Source organism: Pomacea canaliculata, linkage group LG8, assembly GCF_003073045.1.
Source record: "Pomacea canaliculata isolate SZHN2017 linkage group LG8, ASM307304v1, whole genome shotgun sequence".
In the NCBI taxonomy this organism is placed as follows: Eukaryota; Metazoa; Mollusca; class Gastropoda; order Architaenioglossa; family Ampullariidae; genus Pomacea; species Pomacea canaliculata.
Genome location: NC_037597.1, coordinates 15,917,010 through 15,933,377, shown reverse-complemented (window position 1 = coordinate 15,933,377; position 16,368 = coordinate 15,917,010). Strand labels below are relative to the sequence as shown.

Here is a 16,368-nt window from a genome sequence, read left to right as displayed (position 1 = left end):
GAGCCATCAAAAACTCGACGAATAGGTTATTCAAACATAACAAACATTCTCCTCGCCCCCAACCCTCCCCCCATCACTTACACGCCTTGCCGGCTCCCGTCAACCTCCCAGCCATCCACCCACAAAGCCGAAGGATTCACACAGTGAGGTCTGAAACCTACGAAACCCCTTCCCCCACCAACCTCCGCGACAACAAGCAGACGGCGAGCCAGTCGTAATCACGGCGCTCAAAATGATTAATCAAAGCTGTTTTACAAGTGGTTGACCTCTCCGCTCAACCAAACATATGACTGACCTCCCCCACACCCTCATCCCCTTCACAATCCTCCCACCTCCTCCCTCGCAACCCTGTAGCCAGTGGCGGTTGGCTTTGGCCCGCCGACATGTAAATGAAGCGCGCGCGAGGCCAGCTAGTCGCGCGTGCCCGCTCCCAGGACTTTGGAAATCTCACTGCCGGAGGGCGTCGGGAGGGAAAGCAGACGGCAATTTGGTGAAAAACGAGGGACGGCTTGAAGGGTCCTTTCATTGTGTGTTCACCGCGCTCCAGCTCCCCCTGCGCGCGGACCGAGCGGGCTTGTGTCAAAGTTATTCTTCATATTTGCTGATAGCCGACAAGAGTAAATAAGCGTGCGAAGGGGAGAGCAGCGATCATTAGCTTGGAGTGCTGAGGGTTTCGTCCCTTGTTAGCGCTAACAGAGCGGGTTAGCTACAAGTTGGGGTTAGTGGGGGTTGGAAGACAAGACAAACTGGATGGCGAGAAATCGAACTTGTTTCCAGGACAGAAATATGAAGAAGTGAACTTTGACCTTAATCCCCTTTTCCTCGTACTTTTTCCGTTTGTTTAAAAAAGGTTTAATCATCATTTTTTTATGTGTGATTAAGTTCGGTGTTTGAAACCGTGAATGATGATGAACGAACAGCAGTACTTTCACTGGGATTTGCTGCGGCAGCCGATCCAGGCACCCACCTTTGGCATGGGTGCACCTTTCTTTGATGTCAACAGGTAAGAATATTTTTATAGTAGCAAAACAAAATAACAGTCATTTCTTTTGTATTGTCTTCTTGTTTGTATTTCTCATATCACGGCGGGGTTATGTGTTTTTATACATTCTAAGGGAAAGAAATATTTTGAAGTATTTTATACAATTTACATATCTTCGTTAAGGGAAACTATATACGAGAACGGCTGCAACATTTATTTTTATACTCTTACATTCCTTCATTCGTTCTTTCATTAATTTTTTTTCATTGATATGGTGGAAAACATTAGCCTTTAAAGAGTTTTCTTTCTAAAGATATGTAGAATCCATTTGCTAACAAAAATTTACTTTAAATATTTTGACATTAATGAACTCATCAAGTTACACGATTTTTCCTGTATAGTAACATGACTGAAGAATATTTCTTCCTTCATAAAAAATGCATATAAAGAAAAACATAATATACTCTGAAACGGTATACGTGATGTTAATATATGTACATAAGAATCAACAAAAAATACAAAACACGTTAAATAATCTCATACGCACATTGTAAGTCATTGGTGTTTAAACTCTATTTCTCTTTTTTATATAAATGCATACAAACAAACAACATATACAAACAAACACAAACACACACATATGTATACTTCGGCCGTTAATATGTTTCTTACATTCACTCACGCATGCATATTCCACAAATGCAGGTAAGTGATCAAACACACAAAGCCCCTCGAACGCGCTCAAGCACGCAAACACAAAGACATACAAATCCAAACATTAACAGACACGCACATTATACACCCGCCACATCCATCCATCTATCCATCCAAATTATAATGCTCTTTAACCGACAGATACATTCAGACACGCGAACACACACACACAAGGCCACTATGGTCTTATATTTAAATGGACAGAGGGATTAGACTTGATGACTAGATGTTCTCAAGTGACATTCCCTTGTCAAAGAAGGACTTGATGTTTCCTGCCTCCGTGCAAGACACCCGAAACAGTCGAGAAAGAAAAGTTTGCCTAAACTCATCTTAGTACAGACTGTTGCTTTTAAGTGAAAAGTCACTCAAGGAGTTGTAATATATTACATTGTTGTAGATAGCGAAAAAAGCGTTTAAATTGTGTGTGTGTGTGAATGACACGTGTGTGTTTGTGTGTGTGTTTGTGTGTGCAAGATATAGCTCTGCTTATCAAACGTAATGTTTGCCCAGCTATGTTCATGTCTGTTTGTACAGATTTTTGTACTCGCGTGGTCTGATGTATTTAAATTTTTAAAAAAGAGAAAAAAAGTTATTTCTTAACATCATTTTTAACAAATATTAATCAGACCCCAGCCTTGACGTTCTCCGAAAAGTTTGGCTTGATCGTCATTGCAATGCACATATGTAGTTTAAAAAGTCTTTGTAGTGTAGTATATATGAGCATATAACACATGTCACACACACACACACACACACATGCACATATAAATAAATACGTTTGAAAAATTTTATTTCATATGTGAATCATACTTTCTTTTGTGTGTTTCACAGATTAACTGACAAAAACAAGAAATTACAACTGTTTTTGTTGTATATACACAAACACATATATGGAAGGAGTTATTATATTTTGCTGCAAAAACCTGCAACTAAAATGGTTGACAAGGAAAAATGTCCGAAACAATATTTGTGTAAATCTTAAAATTGATAATTACTGGAGGGGTTGGCCATATAAGGATGTCTCATTGCCTGAATATGACATGGGACAGTCTCATATCCTCCTATAAAACTGTCCTGAAATGAGATCGCATGATGCTATTTGTGCTTCTAGTAATATCTCTCTCTTTTCTCTCTCTCTCTCTCTCTCTCTCTCACACACACAAACTTTGAAAAAATTGTTTTCTACAGCCTTGAAGGCAAATATTTACCCTCGTTCAGTCTTAGATACACTGGGATGCATTTTTGAGTTATCAATTGCATCAGGTGATCTCATTGACCAGGAAGTTCTACAGGAACATTAGCATATAATAGGCTACAAATCTTTTTCGAAGACCGATAGAACCCATCCCTCTGTGGGAAAAGCATGCATCAATGAGTCAACTATTGACACCAGTGCATTCGAAAGGTAACCCCATCCCAGAAAAATACTTATATTCCTATCTATATACAAGATCGCTCACTCACAGCCACACACCCATACACCCAGTTACACCTACTTTCCCCACATATACACACACACATACACCCAGTGACACACCTACCTTCCCCCCTCACACACACATACACACATACACTCATTCACTGGTCGGTTTACAACAGTTAATATATCGAAAACTAATTTTCTGTATCACTCGTTCTTTCTTTCTTTTAGCCATTTAAAGCCCTTTACAGCTTATATGCGAATGTAATCAAATAAATCACAGCAGACAAATACATGTAATCAAAGGATAAACTTTTGCTATATGATGTTTCTGCCTTTTTCTCTCTCTCTCTCTCCTTCTTACATAAAGGGAAAGCTTCACTGGCAGACACGATGCCGATAAGATTGAGGAAACTCTCAACTATTATTGTTCCTGCACATGTTATGATGATGATACGAAGGTTATATGAAAAGATGCGAAGTCGTTGTCTATTGTTTGGACATTTTACAGTCCAGCACCGTGTTTCTTGGAACACAGTTTCTGTTTTGTTATGGCTCTGAACAGAGTATTTCCCACACCTGTCGCTGTTGTATCAAAGTGCCGCAATGTCCTCCTCTGCTGTACAAGTGCGGATTAGTTAAGGGAGAGTTGAAAGAAAATGTTAAATATCTCAAATAATTTATCAAATATTGTACACACATATTTAAATTCGAAGATTCTGCTGACTACGAATCACTTTCTCACCATCGGGATGTCGAACCGTCATAAGTCGGTAACCTACCTACCTACCTACCTACCTGTCTGTCTGTCTGTCTGTCTGTCTGTCTGTCTGTCTGTCTGTCCGTCCCATGTAAGCACTCCCGGTGGCAATCCGATGCGCAGCAGTGGCAAAGGTAAGAATTAATTACCACACCTGGGCGAACAGGTAGACATGAAAGACGGGAGGAAAAATGTAGGGGGGGGGGTAGTCGGCGACAACCCGCAACCCTCCCCCACCCCCACCCCCACACCCCTCCATCAACCGCTAGAGGGCAGCACCGTCAGCGCCGCCTGCATTGTGACGGCGGCCGTGCCCCGTGCCCCATCACTTACCGCCACCTGCTGACCAGAGACATGGAGTGACGGAGTGTGAAGATTAGTGAACACACCCGTCTGTAAACACTGCCTGCTCCACTCTTCATTTGCATCTCACCATGACGACCCCGCGCGCGGTTATAACACTGCTGCGGAGGGTCGGCGAGGCCCTTAACACAATAACTTCATTTTGCTCATGTCAGGTGTTGACCCGCACGCCCTCCAAGCTGGGAATAAGCTTTACATACAAGTGTACACAACCAGACGGATGTGTGTGTGTGCGTGCGTGTGTGTGTATAATTATATGTGCGCGGGTAGGTAGTGTAGATAAACGGCCTGTAAAATACATCGTACTCATTGTTAGGAATTAAATTCTGGATGAGAACAAACTTGCTGAAAAAAACGGTAAAAGAAATCATCGTATTTCAGGAAAATTATTTCATTCCTCTTATGTAAATCATCATTACAGAAATTAACACAATATATCCTCAGGAAATAAACTTCACAATTCAATTGTTAACGAATCGTAACTCTATAAATCATCTCAAGCGTTGTTTTTTTTTTTGTTTTTTTTTTGTTTGTTTTTTTTAAGCGGAAGTATTTTCAGAAACTCAGTGATTTATATTTAGTTTATACTCACTTACCTTTTACTTTTAAATTAATTACTTGGTTCACTGTCCCGTAGTCTACCCTACTAGTGTCTCGGATACTCAGTAAGACAGTGAGGTCCTTACCTGACAGGTGGTACCTATCGTCCATCTTGCCTGCAGGCACTTACATTGCTACCTATGTCGCCCTCTGCTACTTAACTTTGCATCAAGAGTCGCCATTGTCCTTATTAAAGATTTCTAAACTTCAAATAAATAAATACATAAATACTGTACGCCTTGAAGAAAGCATAGTGACAACAGTGCATTTACCTGTGAGCTTACATCACCTGGAGTACAAGTCTCCAGCAATCCGGCGGTTGTTGGCTTGCGTCAAGGTGACGCTTGAGAGGCAGACGGATATTTCTGCATACTAATAGCAAAGAAAAAATTTTTTTTGGAAAAGGCTAACGATAAGGAAACGTGGCATTAATTAAACCCTCTTCACCCTCCAGAATAAAGTGTGAGCTAATGAGCGAGAGAGCGAAAGAAACAATGTACGGTGTACTTACGCCGCTTTAAAGACAAGCGAGTGTACAAATAATTTTGTGTCAACATTACTGCGATTGTTTAATCAGTTAGTTATACATGCACACAGACACACACACTGACTGCATTGCTCTTATTTACAACAGCTTTTTATATTTTGTATTTTGTCTTCAGAAATTTATTTAGCCGTCTATGAAATTAGAATAACTATGATATATTGTGATTATCATTTATTTTTGTTATTAGTAGTAGTGTAAATGACATTTGACGATCGAATCTGTTTAGTGTTTTGTGTTTAATTATGATGAGCCCTGTCCTTCGTATTCTGTTCATGTCTCCCACTTGTCTTAAGGTGAGAGTATGCTCCTTCGGTAGCGTGATTATGTGTGACCAATATAAGGGTGAAGTCTGTCAGTAAGGGAGACCAAACAATCTCAGACAATCTCTCTCACACCCAGGTCATGGCGACAACACTGTGTCCGTCGCAGATGGCGTGTAATGAATAACTCGTTTCCCCTTATAAAAAAGTAAATAAATTAAAATAATAGTCCCAGTGAACATGGCGTGAGAACTTCAACTTATCATCCGTCTAAACATTTGCTGGGAACAAGACTTGAGGACCAAAGTATTACCACCTCCAAACGCAGCCGAAGTTAACCTGATGCAAATGAAAAACAATTCCAGAAAGCAGTGGCTGCTGGGACTACTTGTCCTGAATTGAAGGTACATGCATTTCCTGTCTGAATTTAAACAAAGTTCTGCAAGTTTATGCTCCATGGCATATACACGTTTTCCTATTTCTTCCCATTGCCAAGACTAGAGGTGACTAAAAACTGTCAGCTTACATCACCATAACTTCTTACAGGTGTCTACAGTTTGCAGAACACCATCCCCCCCCCCATCTCTCTCTCTTTCTTTTTTTTTAATATTATGTTATCCAGTATTCTTTCAAAATTTCTGAACTGTGAGGCGTGAGAATTACTCTCTGCGGTCCTGTAGCAAAACATAGACCTTTGACCATCTTGTTGCTCTGCACTTGTACCTCGGTCTCCGTTGGCGGCTGCATGAAATCCTAAATAACAATCATAAACTACGAGACCTTGACATGGGAATGTCTGTTTTCCGGGACTCCATGCAGGCGTGGCAACCGCCAACGTTCCCAGTCTGTTAAAATAAAATGTAACCGTTTTGACGAGCCCTCTCCAGCAATGAAGACAGGAAGGGCATGATGTCGCAGGTGGAGGTCGGTATTCATGTTGGCTCTGTAAAACTTTCACGACGTGTCGGCGGCAAGCCCTCGGTCTTGTGCATCACTTCTATCGGTATTTTACTGCTGCGCTCCTCTAATCCTGAATGTTAAAATAACTGAGTACTCCTAGTGGGAGAGGCTAAATAAATACAACCAGAAGTGCCGTCTGGAATAACTATACAACCGACCTTACCAGCATTACTAGCTTCTGAACTCGAAATAAATCCTCAAGGAACTATTTTAAATCAACAATTCATCTTTTAAGACTTTTTGAGGTAAAAATTAACATTTCCTGTAGACTTCTGTATTCTGACAGCTTACGTATGCTTTCCAAAATGTTGGATTAGGCTCGGTGTCGTGGTAGAAACTGTGTTTAAATTAAATGAGAAGTTGAGAGAATTTTAAATATAATAATGTAAGCAGCAACGTGTTATTTAAGCAGACACAAATTCCTGGGAAAATGCAGACAAAAAAAGAAGAAGAAAAGGACAAGGAAGAACCTTTTCGGTGTAAGGGCAAAGCTCCGGCTACAGACCTCTTAACATAGGCACGTGAGGTCTTGTTGCATTCCTGTGACCATCAAGTGCTACGTGGTCTGCATTGTCTACAGGTGTTAGTGCACCCAGCGACAGCCCCTGTTGCAGGGAGTGGGTCGCAGACCCGCCTTTTTAGCACGCGCCGAGCTAAAGTCGATGGCAAATCCAGCAACAAAGACATGGAAATGAAGCTGCTGATGCCGGCCAGAAACTTGTTTACTTGAGGCGGTCGGCAAGGGCTAGGGATCCTCCGTCACCGGCCTAGACAGACGGGCGGTTCTGTGGCCGGCCGAGCCTCCTGTCGCCAGTCACTCTCTCCCAGGACGTGGGGGACGTGGTGGGTGTCACGCAAACTTTCCCCCAGGTGATCCTCGCGCGCCTTCTTCAGGCGCTAAGGTCACGTGGGTTCTAACACTAATGATAATATGTACATTCTGTTGGTTATAACGAATACGTTCTAAAGATGACCATAACATGTATGCTTTGAAAATGGTCACCCGCTGAAGATGGTCGTGGTAAGGGTCTTTGTCAGACTTCACCACAGATTGAAAATCCGTTTACACGTCGTTGCCATTGAAATGTCCAGTTTGTACAAAGAGCGTGAGTTCATCTGACCTCTGCCCAAGCTGGACAGCAGAAAGCTGACCACCTGAGTGAACTCTTGTATTCATTTTCCCTCGCCTCTTTCTCAACCTGCTGGTCCAAAGGTGACCATCGGGGTCTGACCCAGGTACAGAATGTTTTTTGTCCGTTATTCTTACTTTCGTTCCAAGTCACACTCAGCGGATTTGTCTAAATGTTCTTACATGATTCCATGATATTTCCAAATTCTAAAAGCGACGAACTCTCAGACATTTTCAACAGCAAAACCGAAAGCTTTTAGAGGGCATGGCCCACTGTGCTGGCACATTGTCAGGTGATGAAGATGAAGACTTCTAAAACGGAGTTGACGATAATGGTAAAATAATTAGCGTGTGAAGGAGGGATTCAGGAAAATATCACACAAATTACAAAGTAAAATGAAGAAACTGCGTAAATAATGTGACCTAAATAGAAGGCACGTGTCGGACACCAAGCAATGTCGCAATTAAACAATGTCATCACTAAGTGTAATGTAATGTCTGTATGTAGTAGCAAAGGAGGCGACTGGAGGGCAATAAATTTCTTGGGGGATATACAACTGGACACCAAGCGACGATAATTAATGTTGTAATTATGCTAGAACAAATCTCTTAAAATTTATGCAATTAACTCAAGAAAGCAATTCCATAGGTTTTAACAAAAACCGTTGACCAGAACAGGGGAAAGAAATGGTGATACTAGGGAAGAAAAACAAGATAAAAGGGCATCAGAAGAAATAAAAATTACTCAGCAGTAAAATATTTGTGCTTTACTTTAAGATTTGTAAGCGTCGCTTCACACACAAAACTTTTCAAAGGTAATATTTTCTCCTTACGTTTAAATTTGATATTTTCCGCTTACTGATATTGGCCAAAAAATAATGTCAAGCTCTCGTTGGGTAAAATGGAAGAAACACACGCAGTGCACATTCAAACGATCTTATACGAGACACGCACACGCACACATAAACACACATACACACATAAATCCTCCCATAGATATATATGTGTGTAAAACACATGCCAGCGCCACTACTGACATGCCATAAATTATCTGAACAGTTTGCAGGACGTGTATTACCTGACTGTGTAGTTAAGAATTATTAATTATTTATGTTATCTGTGTATCAGAGGCAAGTTGAACAACACATTTCTAATTTTTAACACTTGTATGCCTTAAATCTATTTAGGTAATCATTTAGAAACACAATGCGTGCACGAAATAATTTGTAAAACGTTTAAATAAGATAAAACTGCTGGTCAGACTCCTCAAAATATTTTTAGTATGCAATTATGTAATACGTTAAATGGTATAGGAGCGATTATTGAAAGAAGTATTGTTCTAAATTTAATTCTTTAGAACAGTTTGAAGCTTTAAAAACATGTGCAACTTTTATCTAAAGTCAAAATGTATTTCTCTTAGTTATTTGGGATAAACAAAGAAGAAATAATGGTAACACAGATGTTTCTAGTACTTCGCACAGTGTTATACAGGGATTTGTTTGTTTACTTGCTTATTTTTTGTTTCGTGTCTGTGTTTAATGCGACTTGCCACCTTTACCTCCACCTTTGATTAATTTTATTTTTAATAAACAAATGGGAGACTGGACTTATCATAGCAGTAAAGTTTCACCTGAGCGAACAGTCTCACCACTAGAGGTGCACAGAACTAAAAAATAAATGACTAATTAGTATTGCCAGAAAAGCAAGTGATGAGTGACGCTGTACAACGCATTCCAAGCTACACTACTTTAAAAAAAAAAATTCAGAAGTGACGGCTTTTAAGGCGCTGTCGTCGTTTGATGAAAAACACCTCTTAATCAACCTACTTCAAAGAAAAAACAAAGAATAGATATTATTTTGCAAGCAGACGTGTCCGTAAGTTCTTACATGTGCACGCACGATTTTGTTTCCAGGTGTAAAATACAAGATACATGTGTATACAACTTAAACGTTGTATAAGCCCGTTTATGTGTTTGTTTAGTCGGTTTTTTAAAAAATAGAAACATTATGGGTGCAAAATGAACAGTCGGTGACTTACTACATCTGAAATATTTCTACACTAGTTTATAGCTTTAGCTCACAGAAATTAAGACAATAAAATAGTTTATAGTTTTAGTACAAATTAAGAAAATTAACTCGTTTTCTTTGTTACGTCATGCTGTTGAACTCGAAATGTTAATGTTAACCATAAAAATTTATAATATTCAATCAGAGATTTTAAGATATTCATCTGAGTAAGTAAAAATTAGTTTGTTATGATTACGCGATAATCAAAGTGCGTACAAAATTCCAAGAAGTCCGTTAGAGAAGTAATGTTCCTTCATGCCCACTGCGAGTACTGCACTGGTCCATGCTATAAACATTTAGTAAATCATCCTTTAACACTTTAATAATAATTTAATTATAGGAACTTTAGAAACGATTCCAGCATCCTGTTTATATTTGGCGTTTGAAAGAAATGATCGTCATCGACTAGAAGTCCCACTACTATGGCAACCATTTTTTTCTTTTTTCTTTTTTTTTCCCTCGAGATCCTCCTCCAAGCCTACTCACCAGACTTTCATGTCGTTCAAGACACGCGCGCGTAGCTCGTGAAGTAATAAATGTTTGGCGTCTAGTTACGTCACATCACTTTCATCTAATTATCGCCACCACCACAGTCACCTAACATCACTCTAGCCTTACAAAAATATGCTTGCATGAGTGTAAATTATCTTTGATAATTATTTTAGTTCTTTCCTTTTCTTACTAACTATTCTGGGAGCTTAGCCCAGCCCGAGTCGTCTCCCTCCCTCTCTCTCTCTACCTAAAGAGGGCGTTGACATATCCCATCAACACCGCTGTTCCGATGCTTTATTACTGTATCACACCTTAAGTTATGCAGCTTTGAATTCACTTTTCTTGAGTTTTATGGTAGTAATCCCTGTATACCTGCATTATAAATGCTTACTATTTAAGTGTACACGCCGCGTTGAATGTGTACATCTTCATGCTTTTCAAACCTTGAAATGGACAAATGGCTGATTAGTGAAGTAAGTGGAAATCTTCTTCCTCTCTTGCTCGTCATTTGAGTGCAAGGTCTCACCTGTCCTTGCCGCGAGATGTTTTGACACATACTTTGCCTGCGTGCTTTGATTCCCTGTGCCTAAGGTGCTTTTAAATGCTGTGGATTTTTCTTGTGCTGATCTAGATATCTCATATTAACTGCCTCAATCTGTCAGTGACATTTCTTTTTCTAACAGTGAGATGCAAAACAGCAAGATAATTGAGAAAAAAATCCATCTACTTATTTAGTCCACATCTGGAGTCGTTTTATTTATAAAAGGCATTTTTTTAAACTTGTGTTTTGTTTTAGCTTGATTGTTGTTTTATTAATCCTCTCTAAAATAAAATAAGTAAGCTGGCATGACAGCCATTGGCTAGGCTGACTGGCAGGAGACTGAGAACGTTCACTTCTCTGGCCTCGGTACCAAGGAGTTTCAGTTCCTTGGTGTGAAGATGATGTAGAAGTAAAATTGCTCAGTTTCATCTGCTCGGTATCGTTGTAGAAGTGATGTACAGTGTTCCCTCGTTTATCGCGGGGGATAGGTGCTATGATCAGCCGCGATAAACGAATTTCCGCGAAATAGGGACATACATGCAATAATAATATATACATGTAAAACAATATCATGTGAGTGTACAGTAATATATTAATCATGGTATTAATACAGCACAATAACAAATTAGTGTAAAAAAAATTATAACTTTACTCAGAGAAACCCAAAAAACGGATGCAAACTGGCTGCGAGATGGGAGATAACAATCATGGCTCGTCGCTTACGCAGAGCAATGGATTTCTTATACACAATTTTTTCTTTCTTTCTATCTACAAAATAACCATGGTATTTTAATAGAAATACTAATACAGCTACATTTTTCGTCTTTTTCCTGTTGAAGTATCTATGGTATTTTGTAGAACGATCATTCCCAGCGAGGAAATATCGATCGATACTTCACTTAAAAAAAAACCGCGAAGTAGTGAATCCGCGATAGATGAACCGCGAAGTAGCGAGGGAACACTGTACAGCTGCAATTACTCACGCCCCTGACCCCTAACTGCCGGGTACATTCCAGTGTCGCCAGGAGACGACTAAGGGACCAGCGAAATGAGCGACAAACATCATCAACCCGCGCCTGCAATTTGCTCAAGACTTACCGAAATCTTCCTTCAAAACAGCGCCCGCCAATATTTGCGTGCGCGCATTTCGACAAACATGACGGTCATTCCGCGCACGGCAGCCATGTTGTCCGAGGCAGTCTGTGCGTTCCCGACAGCCCCTAGTCCTCCAAAGGGGGCTTAGAGCCCATCTCGCTGGTGTTTGGGGACGGCTTGGGCCACGAGTCTGCATGGACTGGGTTTCTTTTCCTCTCCAGTACCTAACGCTGCAGGTTAAATCTGTTCTTTGCCCACTGAAATTTGCCAAATGAGACCCTTTTTTCAACACAAAAAAAAAAAAAATTAAAAAATAAAGAAAAAAAATCCGAATTTACATCTGCTATTTAACAGAATTTTCTGATCCTCTGATAGGGACCGCATCCAGAAAGTAGCTCAATGGCCTGTCGTTGAAAGATCAGGTCAAAGATGAATAAAGTTGATACAATAGCACGATAAATGTCGCTAATGTGCATGTGTTGAGACGTAAAGCGGAATCATTTGAGTGTACATATCATTCGATCAACGCTTGGTTTACTCGAGAATGTGCAGGTGGGTTACGCCTGAGTCGGTTTTATTTCTGTCTTACATCTTTCCTCGCCTGAAAAATAAGAAAATCACGGTCACAAATCTGCAGCGTTCAAACGTTGGCTTGTTAACCGTCCGTGATCTAATGCGCAATCTTTTTTCTTCTTTTCTAGTTTCTACTTGTTCTCTCTCTTTCTCTTCCTCGCGCCTGCTTTCTGCACAGTAAATACAAGCCATGCCGTGAGTTGCTGTTTAAAATAAATCCCTTAAAATAATCTAATAATTAAGAAATGTCAGCTCTTTTACGAGGTAATCGCTGCTGTCAGAGACGCCAGTCTTCTTCTAAAGAAATAATTGAACTTAAACCTGATACTGAGTGTCTCAAACACTCTCCACAAAACATGATAGCAGGTAATGCGGCAATAGTATTAACTTATTTGTGATATTATTAGACGCCGTATATATAAGGTGCGGCTTGTAATGGTGGAACGCGCGGGTGTTGGCATACCTGCCTGACAATCCTGACATACCTATGCACATGTTAATATGTATATAAGTGATTTGTCCCTCACACTGTCATGAATTTTGAGTTGGGCTACAAATAAACAAGAAAAACAACCCGCCGCTGGCTGACGAGCCATACTGACTGTAGTCTAGGAGGGGGTCATATTGACTGTGTCTTTGGGAAGCCATACTCAATGTATCCTGGGATATACTGACCCACCCTGGTAGACAAACTAACTGTTTCTTGGGTGACTTACTTATTGTACCCTGGGAAGTAAGCTAACATCACCCGGGGTGGGAGGATGAGCCAGCAACTAAGGGTATATCACGGCAAGGCACCCAAGGACCATGCCAGCTGTAATAAGACCAACGTACACTTACCTTGCATACGCACGAGTATCACACCCACACACAACGCTCGACGATCCCACTCAGATGACGATGAGGATGAAGAGATTGGCAGGTGAATCGAATCCAAAAGGCACAAGATCAGAGGAATGTCATTGAGAGAGTTAAAAAGAAGATGGCGGATGGAGACCGTCGTTTTCCCGCTCACTCGGCCATTAGAAAGAAATTGCTTTTCTTAAACATGACGTCTTTTTCTGCTTCAAATGACGTAGAACAAAATGACGCACACAAGAAGCACAAAATGACGCACACAAACAAGACACCATTCGTACACAAAACAACACGAGAGCTTCTACAACTCATTACACTAGCTATATACACACTGAAGCCATACTGACTACAACTGGGGGACATACTCTACCTTCAGCCACACTAACTGTACCCCGGGGCCATACAGACTTATCCTGGGGGTATTTACTGATTAGATGATTTACCCTTTCATGCATACTCACTGTCCCCTGGTGGATATGCTGAATCTACCCTGGGGGCACACACACACACACACACAAAAATCTTCTTCCCTCCCATCTCATCCCTCGCCAGGTAGCTCACGAGAAGTAGTTCTCGTATTGACAAGATTACACAGCAAACGCCTTACAAACTACGAGGAATTAAGTGCACCACCTCCTAACCTTCTGACAAAGCAAAGAAAAAGAAAAATCGAGATGTGTTCATTGTGGGACCTTTTACTCAGGTGTCAGCAACACTTTCGCTGCCTGCTCACGTCCCGCTCCCTCCCACCTGGCGGTGCCTTTGAGCCGCCCTTAACCGCCAGGAGACGTGAAAGTCCGTATTGACTCCGGTATTAACACGTGCCTATCGCGCAGGGGCAAATAACCAACTTTTTTTTTCTAAGCGTTTAGAGTTGATGCCCCTGTTCCTTCTGTACCAAGATGGGAGCAGAGCAGCACAGATGTATTATTTGAACCTCCGCGGGTAGAAGTGACATTAGAATTGTTGTGAACAGCTGTCTTTAGCGAATACCCATACTTCGAGGATGTCAGGGAGGGGGAGAAGTGGGGAAGATTGTGTTGTGAGGTCGACATTTGAAGTCGTCATGACACTGGAGTCAGATCTTTGTATGTTAATGGCAAGCTCTGTTTAAATTGTCTCGAGTGCTTGGAAGCTGAAAGTGTCTATAAATCCATTTGTATACATGACAGGTTCGTTAGAACTTTTGAATTATGTATTTAAGTATTTCATCATTTGTCTTACACAATAAATTACGTGTATATAAAAGCTGTGCAGTAAACATCATGCCTATAGTTTTTGTGTTCCAGGACACGCATCGAATATTAGGCAAAGCTACTTACCGGTTACATAAGATTTTGCCAAACATACCTACATATTCGATGGCTTGAGTAAAAACTTTTTTTTTAAGCGGACAAATATGGATAAACATTTGACCATGTTTGGGACAGTGGTAACGAGACGGTTAGCTGACATCTCGAAAAACATCACAAAGCAAAATAAGTGAGAAAGAAAGTTTCTCGGTAAAAAATCACATATACACACCTGATGCGTCACAAAACTCTTCTAGCATCTGGTATCTGTAACTGGTAGTTATAACTAATTTGAATTATAAAACCATTTGACCGCCAACAGTTCTACTGGTCATCTAAACAATAACAACTTTAATAACAGCGGTAATTTCTGTGGACCCTGATTTATCGCAAAAACCCGATAGTGTCATGGTTCTCGTGAAGCGATTCATTTATTTTCAGCAGACTGAACCATCCGAAAAAGACAGTTGAGAGTTCGCCGGCTTCACACTCCGAAGCATTCACTCTGGCATCCCACCTCCGACAGAGTGCATCAGAATGAATAAGCGAGCTTTTTGGCGTGTCTCCCTGTCTACCTGTCTACCTGTGTGTCCCACTCCATGCAAACCACGGCCGGCCGCCAGCTGCTCGTTTTGACGAAAGGCTGTGAGCAAACTTTGCCGAGCAAACAGTACAGGTGCCGTGCGTGCGTGTGTGGCATGCAACCCCCCATCACCCTTCACTGAATGTGTCAGCTACGGGAAGAATTTAACCTTTTACCTCCAGGTTTTAAGCAGCAATCAGCAAATAGTTATATCTGGGAATGGGGGTGTGGATTTTTGGAGGTATTACTGGATGATGAAACGAGAGTACAAACCATCTACATAAATATACATAATAGTCGAACTATAGAAGTTAGTCGGTTCGATGAGGTATTATTTAAGTAAAAGTATGTGGGAAAAAAAAAGGCTCACGGAGCTATGTCTACCTGCAAATCCTTATACCTAGACGTTATTTCAGGGTATATGATATAGTGGCGTGTGGGATCCGCGTTGCAGCCAGGACGAGGGTGACTGGGTCTCTATTAAACCAGTGCAGCCTCTGTTCGTTCTGCATCGATAATCTCTCAATCCATGTCGTGCATGCCTGCAAATCACCGACTTGCGCAACAAGCCTGTAAAGGCCTCGGAGGCTGGTGAGGTGAAGATGCAAACAACGTGCGGAGGAGCTTGATGGCTGGCGGTGAGCTACAAAAGGCTTTCCTCACGGAACTGATGTTCCCGGGAATCAATAATACGGAGGCTTGGGTAGGCACAGCAGCGGATTCAGCAGCAGGCTTTTGGCGAGGTGATGCGGTCCATGTTAATGAAGTCTGGCCACCACCTACTGCCTGGCCGTACGGGCACGCCCCTCGCAACACAGCCCAGGCTCCATGGGTCGATGCTAGACCAGTGAGGCGGAGTCAGGCTTGGATAACTTTATCACTTCGCTTATCTTCCTTGTGCGAGTTCTTCTTTGCCTGCTTTTCCATCTCCTGCTGCTGAACAAGGAGAGCAGGGGGGAAAGGGGAGAGAACTTTGGAGCAGGACGCGCAGTGGGAGGTCCGTCAGTCATCTTCTGCGCTTGTCATGAGATGGCGTAAAGAGAAAAGAAGTTTGTTTTGTCAACCTTTATGAACAACACATGAAAGTGAAGCAGCTGAAATCTTTTGTGGTCTCACAAGTACTTCTCGTGCA

The 16,368-nt window shown here is 41.3% G+C and overlaps 1 protein-coding gene across 1 annotated transcript in view; it reads left to right on the top strand.

The window, feature by feature from the left end:
• The first annotated feature begins 476 nt into the window (after window positions 1-476).
• Window positions 477-16,368, top strand: part of LOC112570382 (protein trachealess-like) — a 61,913-nt gene continuing 46,021 nt past the window's right edge. The window contains exon 1 of the mRNA XM_025248800.1: window positions 477-1,003. Within this exon, the coding sequence (XP_025104585.1) occupies window positions 903-1,003 (101 nt within the window). The 5' untranslated portion in view covers window positions 477-902. The remainder of the gene's footprint in view (window positions 1,004-16,368) is intronic.